The sequence below is a fragment of the Gorilla gorilla genome, chromosome 17, assembly GCF_029281585.2.
Source record: "Gorilla gorilla gorilla isolate KB3781 chromosome 17, NHGRI_mGorGor1-v2.1_pri, whole genome shotgun sequence".
Taxonomy (NCBI): Eukaryota; Metazoa; Chordata; class Mammalia; order Primates; family Hominidae; genus Gorilla; species Gorilla gorilla.
Genome location: NC_073241.2, coordinates 109011061 through 109028156, shown reverse-complemented (window position 1 = coordinate 109028156; position 17096 = coordinate 109011061). Strand labels below are relative to the sequence as shown.

Here is a 17096-nt window from a genome sequence, read left to right as displayed (position 1 = left end):
AAAAAAGGTCGATGACTTAAGCTCAGTTACATTTTTCTAGTTCTAAGTTAGTTACGACCCTCATGAAGAAGCTACTCTGTTCAAGGTTTAGGAGTGAGAAGTTCTAGTAACAACTTTCCCAGTTACATTTTTCTAGCTCTAAGTTAGTCACGACCGTCATGAAGAAGCTACTCTGTCAAATAGTCACGAGTGAGAAGTTCTAGTAACAACTTTCCCATTACTCAACAGTAAAAAGTCCAGCAGCTGTCCAGGCTTCGGGAGGTGTGGCCAGCACCACTTCTGATCCCTGAAATTGCTTTCAGAGGGGCCAGCAGTAGGGCCAGGCACCAGCCTCAGGGTCTCCTCTGGATGTCAAGTGGGGCACACTACTGCTACTGAGGAGGCAGAGGACAGACCGTTCATGCTTAGACCCCTTCCCCACTACATCAGGACACTGTCACCTTCCAGACCACACAACTGAGAAACAGCCACATTATAACTAGACTCCACCGTCTTCAGCAGGCCTATCCTGGAGATACTGAGAATCACACGAATTTTTTGGTTTCCCAGTGAATATAATCCATGCTGACACTCTACTGCAGCTTATTAAACATTCAATAGCATTATGTCTAAAAGAACAATGTACCTAACTTAATTTAAAAATACTTTATTATTAAAAATCACCGGGCGTGGTGGCTCAATGCCCATAATCCCAACACTTTGGGAGGCCGAGGTGGGAGGATCACTTGAGGTCAGGAGTTCGAGACCAGCCTGGCCAATATGGCACAACCCCGTCTCTACTAAAAATATAAAAATTAACTGGATGTGGTGGTACACGCCTGTAGTCCCAGCTACTCGGGAGGCTGAGGCACAAGAATGGTTTGAACCCGGGAGGTGGAGGTTGCAGGATAGAGAGATCGTGTCACTGCACTCCAGCCTGGGCAACCCAGTGAGACTCCGTCTCAAAAAATTTAAAAAAAAATAAAATAAAAAATAATTTTATGATTAAAAAATGCTAACAACCACCTGAGCCTTCAGCAAGTCAGTCTTTCTGCCGGCGCAGGGTCTCACCTTGATGCTGATGGCTGCTGACTGATCAGAGGGGTGTTTACTGAAGGCTGGGGGTGGCTGTGACGATTTCTTGAAATAAGATGACAAGGAAGTTTGTCCCATCAATCACCTCTTCCTTTCACAAAAGGTTTCTCTGTAGCATGCAATGCTGTTTGACAGCGTTTTACCCACAGAAGAACTGCTTTCAAAACTAGGGGCAATCCTCATAGACCCTGCCGCTGGTTTACCAACTAAGTTGATGGAATCTTCCAAATCCTTTGTGGTCATTTCAACAACGTTCGCAGCATCTTCTCCAGGAGCGGATTCCATTTCAAGAAACTACTTTCTTTGCTCATCTGTAAGAAGCAACTCCTCATCTGTTCGAGTTTCACCCTGAGGTTGCCGCAGTTCAGTCGTCTTCAGGCTCCACTCCTAATTCTCTCGCTATTTCCACCACACCTGCAGCTCCTTCCTCTGCTGGGGTCTCGAAGCCCTGGAAGTCATCCATGAAGGTCAGAATCAACATTTTCCGAACTGAGGGTTGGAATCGACATCTTCCGAACTCCTGGTTGATGCAGATACTCTGACCTCTTCCCATGAATCACAAATGTTCCTGGTGGCACTCGCAATGTCACAATGGTGAATCCTTTCCAGAAGGATTTTCTGTTTGATTTTCCCAGATTCATCAGAATTGCTCTCTAAGGCAGCTCCAGCCTTAGGAGATGTAGCTGTTTTATTTATTTATTTATTTATTTATTTATTTACTTATTTATTTATTTATTTATTTATTTATTTATTTATTTATTTATTGAGATGGAGTCTCGCTCTGTCACCCAGGCTGGAGTGCAGTGGCGCGATCGTGGCTCACCGCAAGCTTCACCTCCCAGGTTCACGCCATTCTCCTGCCTCAGCCTCCCAAGTAGCTGGGACTACAGGCACCCGCCACCATGCCCGGCTAATTTTTTGTACTTTTAGTAGAGACAGGGTTTCACCGCATTAGCCAGGATGATCTTGATCTCCTGACCTCGTGATCCACCCGCCTTGTCCTCCCAAAGTGCTGGAATTATAGGTGTGAGCCACCGCGCCCGGCCAGGAGATGTAGTTCTTAAATAATAAGACTTGAAGGTGGAAATCATTTCTTGAGCCCTGGGCTGCAGGGTGGATGTGGTGTCAGCAGCATGAAAACAACATTCTTCTCCTGTACGTCTCCATCAGAGCTCTTGGGTGACCAGGTGCATGGTCAATGAGCAGGAATATTTCTGAGAAGACTCTCTCTTTCTGAGTAACAGGTCTCAAGAGCGGGCTTAGAATGGTCAGTAAACCATGCTGTGAACAGAGGTGCTGTCATCCAGCCTTTGTTGTTCCACGGATGGAGCACAGGCAGAGGAGATTTAGCATCATTCTTAAGGGCCCTGGGATTTTCAGAATGGCAAATGAGCACTGGCTTCAACTTAAAGTCACCAGCTGCATTAGTTAGTCTCCAACGAGAGAGTCAGCCTGTCCTTTGAAGCCAGACACTGACTTCTCCTCTCCAGCTATGAAAGTCCTAGACGGCATCTTCTTCCAATAGAAGGCTGTTTTGTCTGCACTGAAAATCTGTTGTTTAGTGTGTTTAGTTTCATCAGTGATCTCAGCCATATCTCCAGGGGAACTTGCTGCAGTTTCTCCAACAGCACCTACTGCTTCACCTTCACTTTTGTGTTACGGAGACAGCTTCTTCCTTCAACCTCATGAACCAATCTGTGCTGGTTTCCAGCTTTTCTTCTGTAGCTTCCTCACCCCTCTCAAACTTCACAGAATTGAAGACAGTTGGGGCTTTACTCTGGATTAGGCTTTGGCTTAAGGGAATGTTGTGACTGGTTTGATCTTCTACTCAGACCACTAAAACTTTCTTTCTGTGCAATAAGGCTGTTTCGCTGTCTTACCATCTGTGTGTTCACTGAAGTCGTATTTTTAGTTTGCTTCAAGAACTTTTGCTTTGCACTCACACCTTGGCTGTTTAGTGCAAGAGGACCAGCTTGCAGCCTTTCCTGGCTTCCGGCGTGCGTTCCTCACTAAGCATAATCACGTCTACCTTTTGATTTAAAGTGAGAGACTGGTGAGCCTTCCTCCCACTTGAACACTCAGAGGTCACTGTAGGGTTACTACTTTGGCCTAATTTCAATACTGTTGTGTCTCAGGGAATAGGGAGGCCTGAGCACCAGGACAGAGACAGGGAATGGCCGGTTGGTGGAGCAGTCAGGACACACACATCTACCCATTACGTTTGCCGTCTTATGTGGGTGTGGTTCGTGGCACCCCAAAACAATCACAACAGTGACCTCAAAGATCACTGACCACAAATCCCTATAGCTGACAGAACACTAATGAAGCAACTATGACAACAGTGACCTCAAAGATCACTGACTACAGCTCCCTGTAACAGCAGAGCATTAACGAGGAGGCTGAAGTACACGGGAAATTTCCAGAGCGTAGCACAACACCTGGGGGCACATGCTGCTGGAAAATGGCACCTGCAGACGTGCTCGCCAGGTTGCTCCGAGCCTCCTCCCTGTGAACACAGTATCAGTGAAGCACCATAAAATGAGGTGTGCCTGTAAAACTCACTCAATGCCCAACTTCAAAGGCACAATAAAAGCAGGAAACAGCCACAGCAACTCATGAAGGTATATGTGTGCAGAATGTATTTTCATAAAGTCCTTACATCCTTCAAAATACCTAGTTTGTCAGAAAATAGGCATTAAAAAAAAAAACCTTGGCCGGGCGCGGTGGCTCACGCCTGTAATCCCAGCACTTTGGGAGGCCGAGGCAGGCGGATCACAAAGTCAGGAGATTGAGACCATCCTGGCTAACATGGTGAAACCCCGTCTCTACTAAAAAAATACAAAAAATTAGCCGGGCGTGGTGGCGGGCACCTGTAGTCCCAGCTACTTGGGAGTCTGAGGGAGGAGAATGGCGTGGACTCGGGAGGTGGAGCTTGTAGTGAGCCAAGATCGTGCCACTGCACTCCAGCCTGGGTGACAGAGTGAGACTCTGTCTCAAAAACAAACAAACAAACAAACAAACAAAAAACCTTAGTGAGTAGAGTAGCGGGTATGAACGAAGCAATCTGAAAATATCTAGTCACAGTTTATACTGCACAGAAGAACAGACTGCTGTATAAGATGCCACGATACACACAAATGACTAACACAGCCAGAAATAGAAGCTGTTTTGTGGGTTAGACCTGAATTCCGGCCCTAAAGGAAACTCCTGTGCAGCACGGCAGTTACTCGATTCTCTTCATTCTGCAAACAGCATAAAACGCGAGAGTCTGTACCACCTGGGGGGTCTGTGCAGATCACCCTGACCACCTGACTGACTTACAAGGCCAAACTTAACCAAACTGCTTCCAGATGAAGCTTGTCACAAATTTGACTTATGTGTAACTGTCATCAATCTGTCCCAGCTGTTGGTACCATGACCCGGCATTCAGCAGCGGAGGATACCCACTTCCGTGGTGCATCCTCCAGCCTGCTGGGTGTCTGCTATTGGGACCTGCAGGATGCCCAGGAACCTTTAGGAACTGGTAAGGTCAGAACTGATGGGCCTCTGAAATCCCAAATCTAACGCCAGAGTCCACATACTGTTCAATAGCAAACACTTAAAAAACAACTCAGTGTTGGTGAGGGCCTCCCTGATGGCCACCGTCTAGGCTGACACAAGCCTCTGGGCACAGACATTCAAAGCCTTCGGTCTAGAAATGCAGCTTCTCTGGTTCCATCCTGAGCACACATCTGAGGCACAGGAAGGGTTTCGTGTGCATTAAACAGGGTTCTGCCCTCACCCTGCATTTCCCCATGTTTCCCCTGGAGAATGCACGCCGGTCACCTCCCACCCAGGCTTTTCCTCCAGCCCAGTTCTCCCAAGCACAAACCCAGGCGTCCACCTGCCCTTGACATCCTAGCGACATAAAGGCATCCAACACCAACGTCCTCCCCACCAAGACTCCCCCTCTCAGGACACGCCTCGCACCATCCACCACACCATCCTCACAGGCTCGGGACGTTTCTGCCTTCTCCGACAGCGTGCCAGGCAGGCACACAAAGGGCTCCCACACACACGGCAGGAAGCGCGAGACACAGTGGGTGTCGGGATGTCTGCCCGGGGGCCGCGGATGCTCCCCAACAGCCCAGCAGACACACGGCCCACACCCAGAACTAGCAAGTCTGCTTTCCAAACCCAGGCTGACCTACGGGAAATCATCTAAAAAAACAAGATAACACACTTCTGAATCAAAATTCTAGGACCCGCGGTTCCTGGGAAACTGTCCGTAGGTGCTGACTGCACTCACTTTATTCGACATCTGCTGACAGTGCTGCTCGGTCGTGTGAATCAACGTCTGGTCCAAGTCCACCATGAGCACCAGCTTCCGGTTTCGGTGCAGTCGCTGCTGGTCTTCTCTTCCCAGCTGTTCAGCTTGCTACAATTAAAAAGAAACAAGAAATGACAAAGTCAGTATGTTTGCATCCAAGGTAAAACTCCATTTCATCGAGAAACACGAAACTGTATCAATGTGTTCCTCTCCAGCCCCCCACACTCCATGGACTGCGCCGTACAGGCCGAGAGGCAGGGCTGGGTCACCAACCTGGTCACGGCAACCTCGCTTGTGACCACAATTTTATAATTCAGTTAAATACATGAGCCAATGAAAACGGAGGGGGAAGGGAAATTGGTTGTTTCTATAAAAGCTGGATTCAACAGTATGGAGCGCTCAATAAAAGTGAGCTGCAAAATTAACGAAGAAACCAAGTCAGCCATCTGGGAGACGCTGGGTGGCCCAAGCTGGGCAGCAGAGACTGTCAAGGGCTATGCGCTCAGAACCTTCCACGCTCAGAACCTCCCGCGCTCAGAACCTCCCGCGCTCAGCCTATTCTTGTGCCTCGAAGAGACCCGGGGGCCTGGCAACAGCGCATCGGGGTGTCCCTCCACGCGGGGCCCAGAGTGGTGCTCCTAACAAGGGCCCGGTCACCCCGGCATCAGGAGCCCGGCATGGGACATGGGATGTGACGCACCACACTGCCTTTCTCACTGTAACTGGCCCTCACTCTTCACAACAAAATCCTGGTCCCGCTCAGGGGGGACCTCCTCCCGTGCCCATCCCCGAAGGGAAACGCACGGAAGGGCTGGCAGGTGCCAGAAAGATGGGGGGGGTACTTCCTCCTCCCTTCACCCTCAAACTTGCCAGCTTTGGTTTATGCATACACATTTTACATTTGTTTAAAGTTTGGTAATTCAGAAAACCCAGAATCCTGTATCTGGCATTTTGCTTTTCCCATAAAAAGATAGACTGAAATTGGTGTCCATCATTTAAAAGCACGAATTTACTAAAATCATAACACTGGAAAGTGTTTTACCTATTTACAAAACTGTGCAGCCCTGAAAGTCTGTAAGATCACAAACTAGTTTTTCTCAGCTCCCAGAGCATTTTCACCCACAGGGTGAAGCCAGGTCGGGGAGACGGTGTCTGCCTCAAGCACAGGAGGTGCCCGGAGCCGCTGACCCACAGTGCCCCAGCAACTCCTGAAATACATAAACGCGGCGTAGCACTCGAAGATAAAAACCCATCTCACTCTTAACTGGGCACATGAAGTTAACTGGGCACATTAACGGGCCTGTTCTCTCCACCCCGTGTACCCCCCATGGGCTCTCCTGTCGGCTACAAGGCAAACACTCCTGGGACCCCCAACCCGCCCCTGCATGTGCCCACTCTCCCGAGCCAGCTTCCCAATGGTACCAGCAGCAGCCGCTCCTGTAGCCAACAAGGTGCTACCACCCGCGTCCCCCCGCCCCCGCTCCTACCCCCGGCCACCGACTCCTTGCCATTATCTGCCCCAATATATGCTTTGCCCTCCTGGCTCATCCGGCACATGCCTCGGCAGCGCGGCCACCTCCTGAGCTCCACGAGCAGCTGTCACATCCCTCCCCAGTTAGGACTTGGCTCAAGGGAACCCAGGCTGAGCCTGGCTGTTCATAGCTGCGGCGGCAGCACCTGATGTTCCCGACACGCAGGTCACACAGCCTCGGGGCCCCGAGTCGCTTTTGCAGGCGGACTTGTCTGTGGAGAACCAAGGGCAACCGTCCCCGCTTCAGGAAGGCCGCAGTCCCATAAGTCATCCGTGTGACGAGGGGTTGTTTCAGTAACAACGATGACAACCACACGTCCGTGCTTCTGCAGCCACCCTCCTCCTGCAGCCGCCCTCCTCAGAGCACCACGCTTCCCCAACACGCCGCCACTGATGCCCAGCTCACCTCGGAGCTCACCATCAACTCCGGCACGCTGTGCACCATGGACACGGTTGCCGTGGACAGCGGCACCTGCTGCTTCCCATTCTTACTCTGCAACCTGCAAGTGCAAGGACAGGTTCAGGGCTTTCAGCTGAGTCTCTGCGCACAGATGCACACTGGGCTCTAAGTGACAGGATTCTAGCTGATGTTTTAACGGACACACGCTGCTATCTTAGCACAGAACTTGATTCTGTCGGCAAATGTGGAAACATTCTCCACAGACAGGAAAACTGGTGGAAACACTGAGCTCGTGGCCACACTCATGAACACACACAGCCATAGTCCTTCATGAAAACAAACTGCAAAGTCACACAGAAGCAGAAACAGGCCCTCAACCATGAAAACGCAGAAAAAGTAGCTGCCGCACCTCCCACTTGGCATTAGAGGTAAAGCAGCCCCCAGCATGGGGCGCTCAGCGGCGCAGAGGGAGGGGTTGCTCCAGGCACTCAGCAATCTGCGTCTTCAGTCAGGAGAAAACAGGTCTCGGCCCTCCAGCATGCCCCCACACCACACCTGAGAATGGCATGAGGCTGGGGTCACAGAGCAGGAAGGACTGCCTCCAGGGAAACCCACCGAGTGTGACTCGCGTGGGGCCCAAGGGAGGCGTCTGCATCTGCCGCTGGGAAACCAAGGGCCTCACTGTGTTCCCAGCACAGCTTCTCGGACTCCCCGGAGGCCATCACCTCGAGCCCCAGCAGGCAGTGATCTCACTCTTGCGGATACTTACTGGGTGAGGTCTTGGCCACATTCAGCACACAGGCCTTTCATGACAACCGGGTGGCTGCATCCTTCTAACCTCACCAGAACCGCTCTACAAAAAAACACAAAGGGAAGAACACTTTAAAATCTCTTGGTTTATCAAAAGAGCCCCCAAGTAAGAATTTTAAAATCTAAGTTTTTGTACCAATTCTACACTAACTCTTGCATAACTTTGTAGGCAGGTGACATCACCCCTTGAGGGCATTTCTTTGTCTATAAAATGAAAGGACTTTCCACCTACAGGTGTCTCTCACGAAAAATGACACGCCACCACACCTCACTACCCCCATGCCACCCGTGGAACAGCTGAAAAAACTAAGGATGTCTGGTCCAAAGAGGAGACTTGGGGATAACATAAAGTTGTCTCAAAACACACTATTTATATGTGATCCTCAGACATTTCCGTTAGAGAATTTATAAAATCTAAAACTTTCATATCATGCCCAGTCTAGACAGAGGCTGACGCAACTACATTTTCCTGACAAAATGACTGTAATGTTCGTTTTATATAAACACAAACTGTTTTATTTGTCCAAACAGTGGTCATCTGGCAGAAGCCATGGAAGAAGTGCTGAAATCTGAAGGCTACGAGACCAGAGGCCGCCTGGCACTCAGCGCCCACCCCTAGGTGCCTGTAGCCCCCACACTCCCATCCCAGCCGGGCTGCTCCGACCACCCCGCCCCGCGGACACAAGGCTGCCCGGCACTCAGTGTCCCTAGGAGCTCGCAACCCCCACACTCCCGTCCCAGCCGGGCTGCTCCGACCACCCCGCCCCACAGACACGAGGCTGCCCGGCACTCAGCACCCGCCCCTAGTTGCTCACAGCCCCCACACTCCTGTCCCAGCCGGGCTGCTCCGCCCTGCCCCGCGGACATGAGACAGCCACCCAAGCTGCATCTGTCAGTGGGACCTTTCCAGGCGGGATGCCCCATGGCCCACCGAGACCCCCAGCTATGTCATCGAGAGGGCGCGAGGATCAGGCCACAGGCGGAAACAAGGCGGAGCCACATCCTCCATGCCCACTGTGACATGGCAGGCTGCGCTGGGAGACTGGGAGGGGCGGGTCTGTAGCCTGGAGGGGAGCGGAGGGGCGGGTCTGTAGCCTGCATCCTGCAGGGGAGCGGAGGGGCAGGTCTGTAGCCTGCATCCTTCAGGGAGACTCGGAGGGGCGGGTCTGTAGCCTGCATCCTGCAGGGGAGCGGAGGGGCAGGTCTGTAGCCTGCATCCTTCAGGGAGACTCGGAGGGGCGGGTCTGTAGCCTGCATCCTGCAGGGGAGCGGAGGGGCAGGTCTGTAGCCTGCATCCTTCAGGGAGACTCGGAGGGGCGGGTCTGTAGCCTGGAGGGGAGTGGAGGGGAGTTCTTCCCGGGGAGGAGGATGGGCATGCGCAGATCACCCTGGAGGAAGAACGGTGCTGAGGACACACGGTGCGGGGCTCCGAGCCCTCGGGGACGGAGTGGGCTGCCAGTGACTATCAAGAATCTGAGCTCCTCCGGGTCCTGGGCCTGTGCGTACACAGTGCATGTGCAACACAAACGGATTCCGCGTTTACTCACGTCCCATCCCCAAGACATCTCGTCATGTATACGTGCAAATATTTCAAAATCCAAAAAAATCCAGAAATCCAAAACACTTCTGTTTCCAAGCAGTTTGGATATGGGAGACTCATCCTGTATCAGGTTTTTTTCTTAAACCAGACAACAAAATAGTGACACCTTGTTTGAAAAAGTGTGTTAAACTTTCTAAGGCGACAAGTATGATTTCTTTAATTTTATCAAAATACTTCACAATGAATGATTAGAGTTCTGCCCTAAAATGCCCCAATGAGCAGAGACTTAACCAAAAAACCCAACCTCTGGGAAAAAAAAAAAAAAAAAGAACGCACAAACCCCACACTGGACCATCCTCCCTCCCGGTCACCACACCTGCTCAAAGACACTGCCAGGCTTCACAGGCCTCAGGGACACCTGCTCCCTGCTTGCTGAGACCGCAGGGGCCATCCCCACCCAGGAGTCTGTGTCCCCACCACCATCACACTCGGGGCCTCCACATCCAGGCTCCTCTCCGATGCCTGGCAGCCCCCAACTCCCCGGCTGAGCTGTTTTCGCCCATCCACAGGGCTCTGCGGCCCCACCGCCAACACCCAAACCCAGTCCTCCCAATGGCCCCACGTCCTTTCCCCAGGCACTGCTCCCCCAGTCCTGGCAGCAACCCCACTTGGGAGCCCCAGCCCCTCTAACAGGCTTCCCTGGTCTCCAGCTGACATCATTTTGCAAGCAGCCTTCTGCAAGGAAACTCTGCACAGCTCCTGCCCCACACAAGACACCAGCTCACAGCGGGCTCCTCGCTCTACCCCCTGCCCCACACAGGACACCAGCTCATGGCGGGCTCTTCATTCTACCCCCGCCCCACACAGGACACCAGCTCACGGCGGGCTCCTCGCTCTACCCCCTGCCCCATGCAAGACACCAGCTCACCGCGGGCTCCTCCTCGCTCTACCCCCTGCAAGGGGAAGAGAGGGAAAGGAATCCTCAAATATGAACTAGGAGGATTTTGCCAATCTCTCCTAAACATGTTAACATGAAGAAGGATCTGGGGTGGCTCTAGTTTAACCAATAAAACAGGTTTTTTTTGTAGAAATTGACAAGTTGCTTCTGAAATTTATATGGAAGTTCAGAAAAGCTAGAATCTCAATTTTCAAAAATAACAGAGAACTTTTACTACCTGACTTCAGAACTTATCAGGCATACAACATAAACGCATGGAACAGAGGAGTCCAGAAAGACTCAAAGGTATGACTGACGGACGACCCACCAAGGTGCCCAGAAAACTCCATGGCGGGCGGGGGGCACCTTCTAGCCAGTGGGGCTTCACACAAATGGATCAACGGCTGACAAACGCCTGCAGAGTGTGTTCTGCAAAGGTTTTCTCCACTGTTCCCCACCCCGAGTCCACCCTGGGAGCCGTCCACTCCTCCCCCACCCCGAGTCCACCCTGGGAGCCGCCCACTCCTCCCCAACCCGAGTCCACCCTGGGAGCCGTCCACTCCTCCCCCACCCCGAGTCCACCCTGGGAGCCGCCCACTCCTCCCCCACCCCGAGTCCACCCTGGGAGCCGTCCACTCCTCCCCAACCCGAGTCCACCCTGGGAGCCGTCCACTCCTCCCCAACCCGAGTCCACCCTGGGAGCCGTCCACTCCTCCCCCACCCCGAGTCCACCCTGGGAGCCGTCCACTCCTCCCCAACCCGAGTCCACCCTGGGAGCCGTCCACTCCTCCCCCACCCCGAGTCCACCCTGGGAGCCGTCCACTCCTCCCCCACCCCGAGTCCACCCTGGGAGCCGTCCACTCCTTCCCACCCCGAGTCCACCCTGGGAGCCGTCCACTCCTCCCCAACCCGAGTCCACCCTGGGAGCCGTCCACTCCTCCCCAACCCGAGTCCACCCTGGGAGCCGTCCACTCCTTCCCACCCCGAGTCCACCCTGGGAGCTGTCCACTGTTCCCCAGCCCGAGTCCTGCCTGGGAAGCTGTGTGGCCCGTCGCACAGTGACACTAGGCTGCCACAAAGGACGGGGGCCTCCTGCTCCAAGGAAGGGCTGGTAGCAAGCCCAGGTGCCACCTGCCTTCCCCAGCACAGGTCTAAGAGCGAGTGTAAGCTGGCCCTGCTTCCCACAAACAGCCTCCCTTGGGCCATCAGCGCAGCCTGAGGTCTGAAGAAAGTTGAGTATAAGCTGAGTCGGGTGCGCACTGCCTGCTGTCACCAACAGTGTAATACGAGTCAGACGAGAGCGACTGCAGATGACGGAGGTGCCACCGGCAGATGACTACAGCAGATGCCTAGTTCTACACGAGGAAGGAAGCTTCTAGAACAGTGTCACAGCAGCTGTAACAGCTGGGTCTTGACAGACGAGTAGGAAGCAGGTGAGGGCTGGAAATGGCAACCACGCAAGGTCCCGGTGGCAGAGACAAGGCCAGCTCCTGACGCCAAGGGCACCTGCGCCCAGTGCACACGGGCAGCACTCCGCAGGCTTCCAGCAACGTGCCCAAACACAGGCCTTCGTAGAAAATCACTTGCATACTGGCTACGTCGGAGTCACGTAATTTTCTGTACTGCGGTTGAAAGGTTCTGCCTGTCTTACTCTAGTGCAGGCTCTGCTCCCCCAGGACCCCTGTAGTGGCTGGAGACACTCCCGGATATCACACCTGGAGGCAGTGAAGCTGCTCAGCAACCCACAGCATGCAGGATGCTCCCAGCCAGGCCATCTGGCTCAGAACGTCTGTGTGTGCAAAGGCCGGGAAACCCGCGTGCAGACAGGGAGCAGAGAGCAACGTCTTTTCTTAATACGAGACATTTCTACACTTCGTCTTTGCAGACGCTGACAGAAAACAGGGGTGAAAAGCCCTGAACACTCTCATTCCAGCCTCCACGCTCCAGGCAGAGAAACGTCTCCACACCTTAAAAAGGGGCGTGACACGTTGTGGATTCTTGAATGCGGATACACACACGTAAAAACACCCAACCAAACAGCTCAGCCCAAAAACGTCCAATCAGTCACCAATAAATGTTTTCTGGTTTGTCCTAAAGAAAATCCATGAGAAAGCCATGACATGCAACTTCTAAACAAGTTATTTGCCTCAAAATACACAAGTATAGTAAGTACCAAACTCTGTGGGGTTCTGGCCTCTCAGCTCTCTCAGGGGAGGTCCGAGGGCATGGGTACATCAGAGAGGGCTACAGGCTGGGCCTGGACCATGGACGCCATCACCTCTGAGCATCCGCTCCAGGTGGGTCCAACCTTCTCCCTTCCTTCTACAGATCAGGAGGGCTCCAGGGTCTTCCCTAAGTTCCAACATTCTGAGTGTAGAAATGTATTTAGAGGGAAGAGTGTATTTTTTGCTCCTAGACCTTGGGTTTCTAAATGTCATTCTCCACCAAGAAGCAGGACTTGTTGGAGAATGGCTGATTCCAGGACTGTGGCCAGGAGAGCAGCAGCCTAGAATCCGTTATGCAGACAAGGCGGCAATGCCTCAAGACTCAGTCGCTGGGAACCAGCACCACGGGGATCCCGCCGGCCACAGCTGGGATAAGTTGTGTGTCAAGGCAAATAATAACAATAACAGATTATAAGCCATTAAATAAAATAAGAAACCATGAGCCTACACTGCTAAATAGACGTGTTACTTATTTGTGACGGAGTCTCGCTCCGTCACCTAGTTTGCAGTGCAGTGGTGTGATCTTAGCTCACTGCAACCTCTGCCTCTGGGGTTCAAGTGATTCTCTTGCCTCAGCCTCCCGAGTAGCTGGGACTGCAGGTGCGCACCATCACGCCTATTTTTGTATTTTTAGTAGAGATGGGGTTTCACCATATTGGCCAAGCTGGTCTCGAATTCCTGACCTCAGGTGATCTGTTCACCTTGGCCTCCCAAAGTGCTGGGATTACAGGCGTGAGCCACTACGCCTGGCCTTATTTGTTCTTACGGCAGAAAGTCAACCAAAAAGTGGAGAAGAAATGCTGGAATTGAGAACACCACCACTGGACTATCATCCTAGAAATGAAGCGATTCAAGCAGGAATCACTGACAGATACCCAAAATGTGGGTCAGCTTGGTGCGAATGTATTTATGTGGTAACAAAGTATCTCTTTCAAGATACTGAATTACAACAGGAAAAGTAGTAACTTTTTACAACAGACACCACCTTCACTAAACGCAGGCTCTGGGACAGTCTCACCAGAGTGCACAGCTGCGATCTAACTGAGGGATGTCCTGCTAAACCAGGCAATGATACAGAAAGAAAGACGAAGGAGCTGACTCTTGAGGGTTCAACCAGCGACGCCACGTGGGGTCCAGGGTTTGCTTTTGTTACAAAGGATTTTATTAGGACTATTAGTGCTATGTAAGAGCACGTCTTTCTTTTTCAGGAAACTCAAGTATTTAGGGGTGAAGTGACATCACACCTGCAACTAACTCTCCAACTCCAGAAAAACGTGCGTGTGCATGGGGAAAGATAAGCAAACTCAGCAAAGCATTAACATTTGTGGAATCTGGGGTGAAGCTGGTGTGAGAATTCTGTGCACTGTTCTTGCAACTTTAAGGTCAAAAATTATGTCCAAAAAGAGCCCGAGTGGCTGGGTGCGGTGGCTCACGCCTGTAATCCCAGCACTTAGCGAGGCCGAGGCAGGATCACCTGAGGTCAGGAGTTCCAGACCAGCCTGGCCAACGTGGTGAAATCGTCTCTACTAAAAATACAAAAATTAGCCGGGTGTGGCTGGGAGTGATGGCTCACGCCTGTAATCCCAGCACTTTGGGAAGCCGAGGCAGGTGGGTCACCTGAGGTCAGGAGTTCGAGATGAGCCTGGCCAACATGGTAAAACCCTGCCTCTACTAAAAATACAAAAATGAGTTGGGCGCGGTGGCTCACACCTGTAATCCCAACACTTTAAGAGGCCGAGGCAGGTGGATCACCTGAGGTCAGGAGTTCGAGACCAGCCTGGCCAACATGGTGAAACCCCGTCTCTACTAAAAATACAATAATTAGCTAGGCATGGTGGTGGGCACCTGCAATCCCAGCTACTCAGGAGGCCGAGGCAGGAGAATCGCTTGAACCCAGGAGGTGGAGGTTGCAGTGAACTGAGATTGCACCGCTGCACTCCAGCCTGGGTGACAACAGTGAAACTTCATCTCAAAAAACAAACAAACAGCTTCAAAGGAACAAGTGTTGTTGTTTTGTCTCCTGTGCAGCCACAGGGGTGGGAGCCCCAGGCTGGAGTCCAGTGCAGTGCAGTCGTCAGCTGTGGCTGACGCTCTGCACCTGGTTCAGTCGCCCAGAGCCCAGACGCAGCCATCCTGGAGAACATGCACAGGTGGGGTTCTGGCAGCGGTTACTGAAACTGGCTGTAAAGCACAACGTCTGAGGAATGTGAAGAAGGAAGAAGGGCAGCCCAGCCCGATTCCCAACACTGCACACATCCACAGAGCCGTGGCTGGAAAGCTTCAACACTGCCACTGTGGTCTAGAGCGAGTCATCCAACAAAACCAGTTCCCAGCACGTCTCAAAACCATGTGGCACCACGTGCACCACACCATTCAGACCCTACTGCCCTCTCTGCTGGGTAAACAGACCTGCAAGGAAAGTCCTTGCCTCAGAACCTCCACAGACCCCAGGGAGCCATGGTGTCAAATGCTTCCTGCCTGAAAACACTTTAACCCTCCGGTGGAATGCTCAGGACAAACAACCAACTGCTGTGGTGCATGCCCACCAGTGAACTGGAGAAGCCAACTGCTGTGGTGCATGCCCACCAGTGAACTGGAGAAGCCAACTGCTGCAGTGCATGCCCACCAGTGAACTGGCGAAGCCAACTGCTGCGATGCATGCCCACCAGTGAACTGGAGAAGCCAACTGCTGCAGTGCATGCCCACCAGTGAACTGGAGAAGCCAACTGCTGCGGTGCAGGCCCACCAGTGAACTGACAAAGCCAACTGCTGCGGTGCATGCCCACCAGTGAACTGGAGAAGCCAACTGCTGCGGTGCAGGCCCACCAGTGAACTGGAGAAGCCAACTGCTCCGGTGCAGGCCCACCAGTGAACTGGCAAAGCCAACTGCTGCGGTGCATACCCACCAGTGAACTGACGAAGCCAACTGCTGCGGTGCATGCCCACCAGTGAACTGGAGAAGCCAACTGCTGCGGTGCAGGCCCACCAGTGAACTGGAGAAGCCAACTGCTGCGGTGCAGGCCCACCAGTGAACTGGCAAAGCCAACTGCTGCGGTGCATACCCACCAGTGAACTGACGAAGCCAACTGCTGCGGTGCAGGCCCACCAGTGAACTGGAGAAGCCAACTGCTGCGGTGCAGGCCCACCAGTGAACTGGAGAAGCCAACTGCTGCGGTGCAGGCCCACCAGTGAACTGGCGAAGCCAACTGCTGCAGTGCATGCCCACCAGTGAACTGGCGAAGCCAACTGCTGCGGTGCAGGCCCACCAGTGAACTGACGAAGCCAACATGATGCTGGGTATCGACTCGCTAACTGCATCATTCCTGCCAGTCTATAGTCAGCACAAAAAATGCATCAAAATCGTATGACACCAGCATTCTTCACCATTTAAAGCACCGTAGGAAAATTACTGTCTTTTAAAACCTACTTCAAAAATATTACAAATATTAAATGAGTTAAATTTTAGCTCAAGTTCCTCTTAAAATTGTAAGGAATTTTGTACATATAATGCTAAATATATATTTAAAAACCTATCAAGACCATCTCTTCATAACCTTTAAAATGTACATTTATCCTTTAAGAAATATCACCTGAATCTCTTCAAACTCATCAGTTCCATTCTCTCTACATTCTCTTTCTCCCGAAAATATAAAAAGCACTTTTTTCTGAGACAAAGAACTTACATCGCTTGTTTTCAGTTTTGTATTTGTGCACTTTTAAAATACACATAAAACTGAGAATTCATCCATTCCTCTGTACCCAGATACTAGATGATTTCACATAACCCACTTTAAAACTAACTTTAAAGAAACCATGAAAATGGAGACAAATCTGATAATGCACACAAAATTTCTGAAACCTACAAACCATTTCCAGGCAGATGTGCTTCAAAGTCCTTTATCTAAAAGATTAGATCAGAGATACCTAAAAACCCATGACAAAGGTAAATCACAGACGAACAAAACCAAGGAAGTAACAAGGCCCAGTGGTTTTCTGTTAGGTGAAAAGTGGGAAAAACAAAGCAAAACGTTTGAAGTGCAACTTACCCACATTTAATGGGCTGACAAAGTGACAGCCTCCCAAATTTTAGACACAAATATCTTTTTTAAAGTATCATCCTTTAAATAGTGCAGGCGTCAACAGGGAAGAATAAAAGTATTCTAAATAATTATTAGAATTGTTAATAATAAAATTATTCTAAAAGAATTACCAATTCATCAAGATTCTTGGTACCAGGATGAAAACGAAATGTCCTTATTTCCAGGACCGG

General features: G+C 51.6%; 1 protein-coding gene across 3 annotated transcripts in view; it reads right to left on the bottom strand.

Moving 5' to 3' along the window:
• The window catches only part of CTDP1 (CTD phosphatase subunit 1), a 74153-nt gene that overhangs the window by 50519 nt on the left and 6538 nt on the right, over nucleotides 1-17096 (bottom strand). For all 3 annotated transcript variants that reach the window (XM_019014211.4, XM_004059573.5, XM_063699329.1), the window contains exons 2-4: nucleotides 8084-8167; nucleotides 7321-7414; nucleotides 5363-5491 (exon numbers count right to left, since the gene is read on the bottom strand). In XM_019014211.4, the coding sequence (XP_018869756.3) occupies nucleotides 5363-5491; nucleotides 7321-7414; nucleotides 8084-8167 (307 nt within the window). The remainder of the gene's footprint in view (nucleotides 1-5362; nucleotides 5492-7320; nucleotides 7415-8083; nucleotides 8168-17096) is intronic.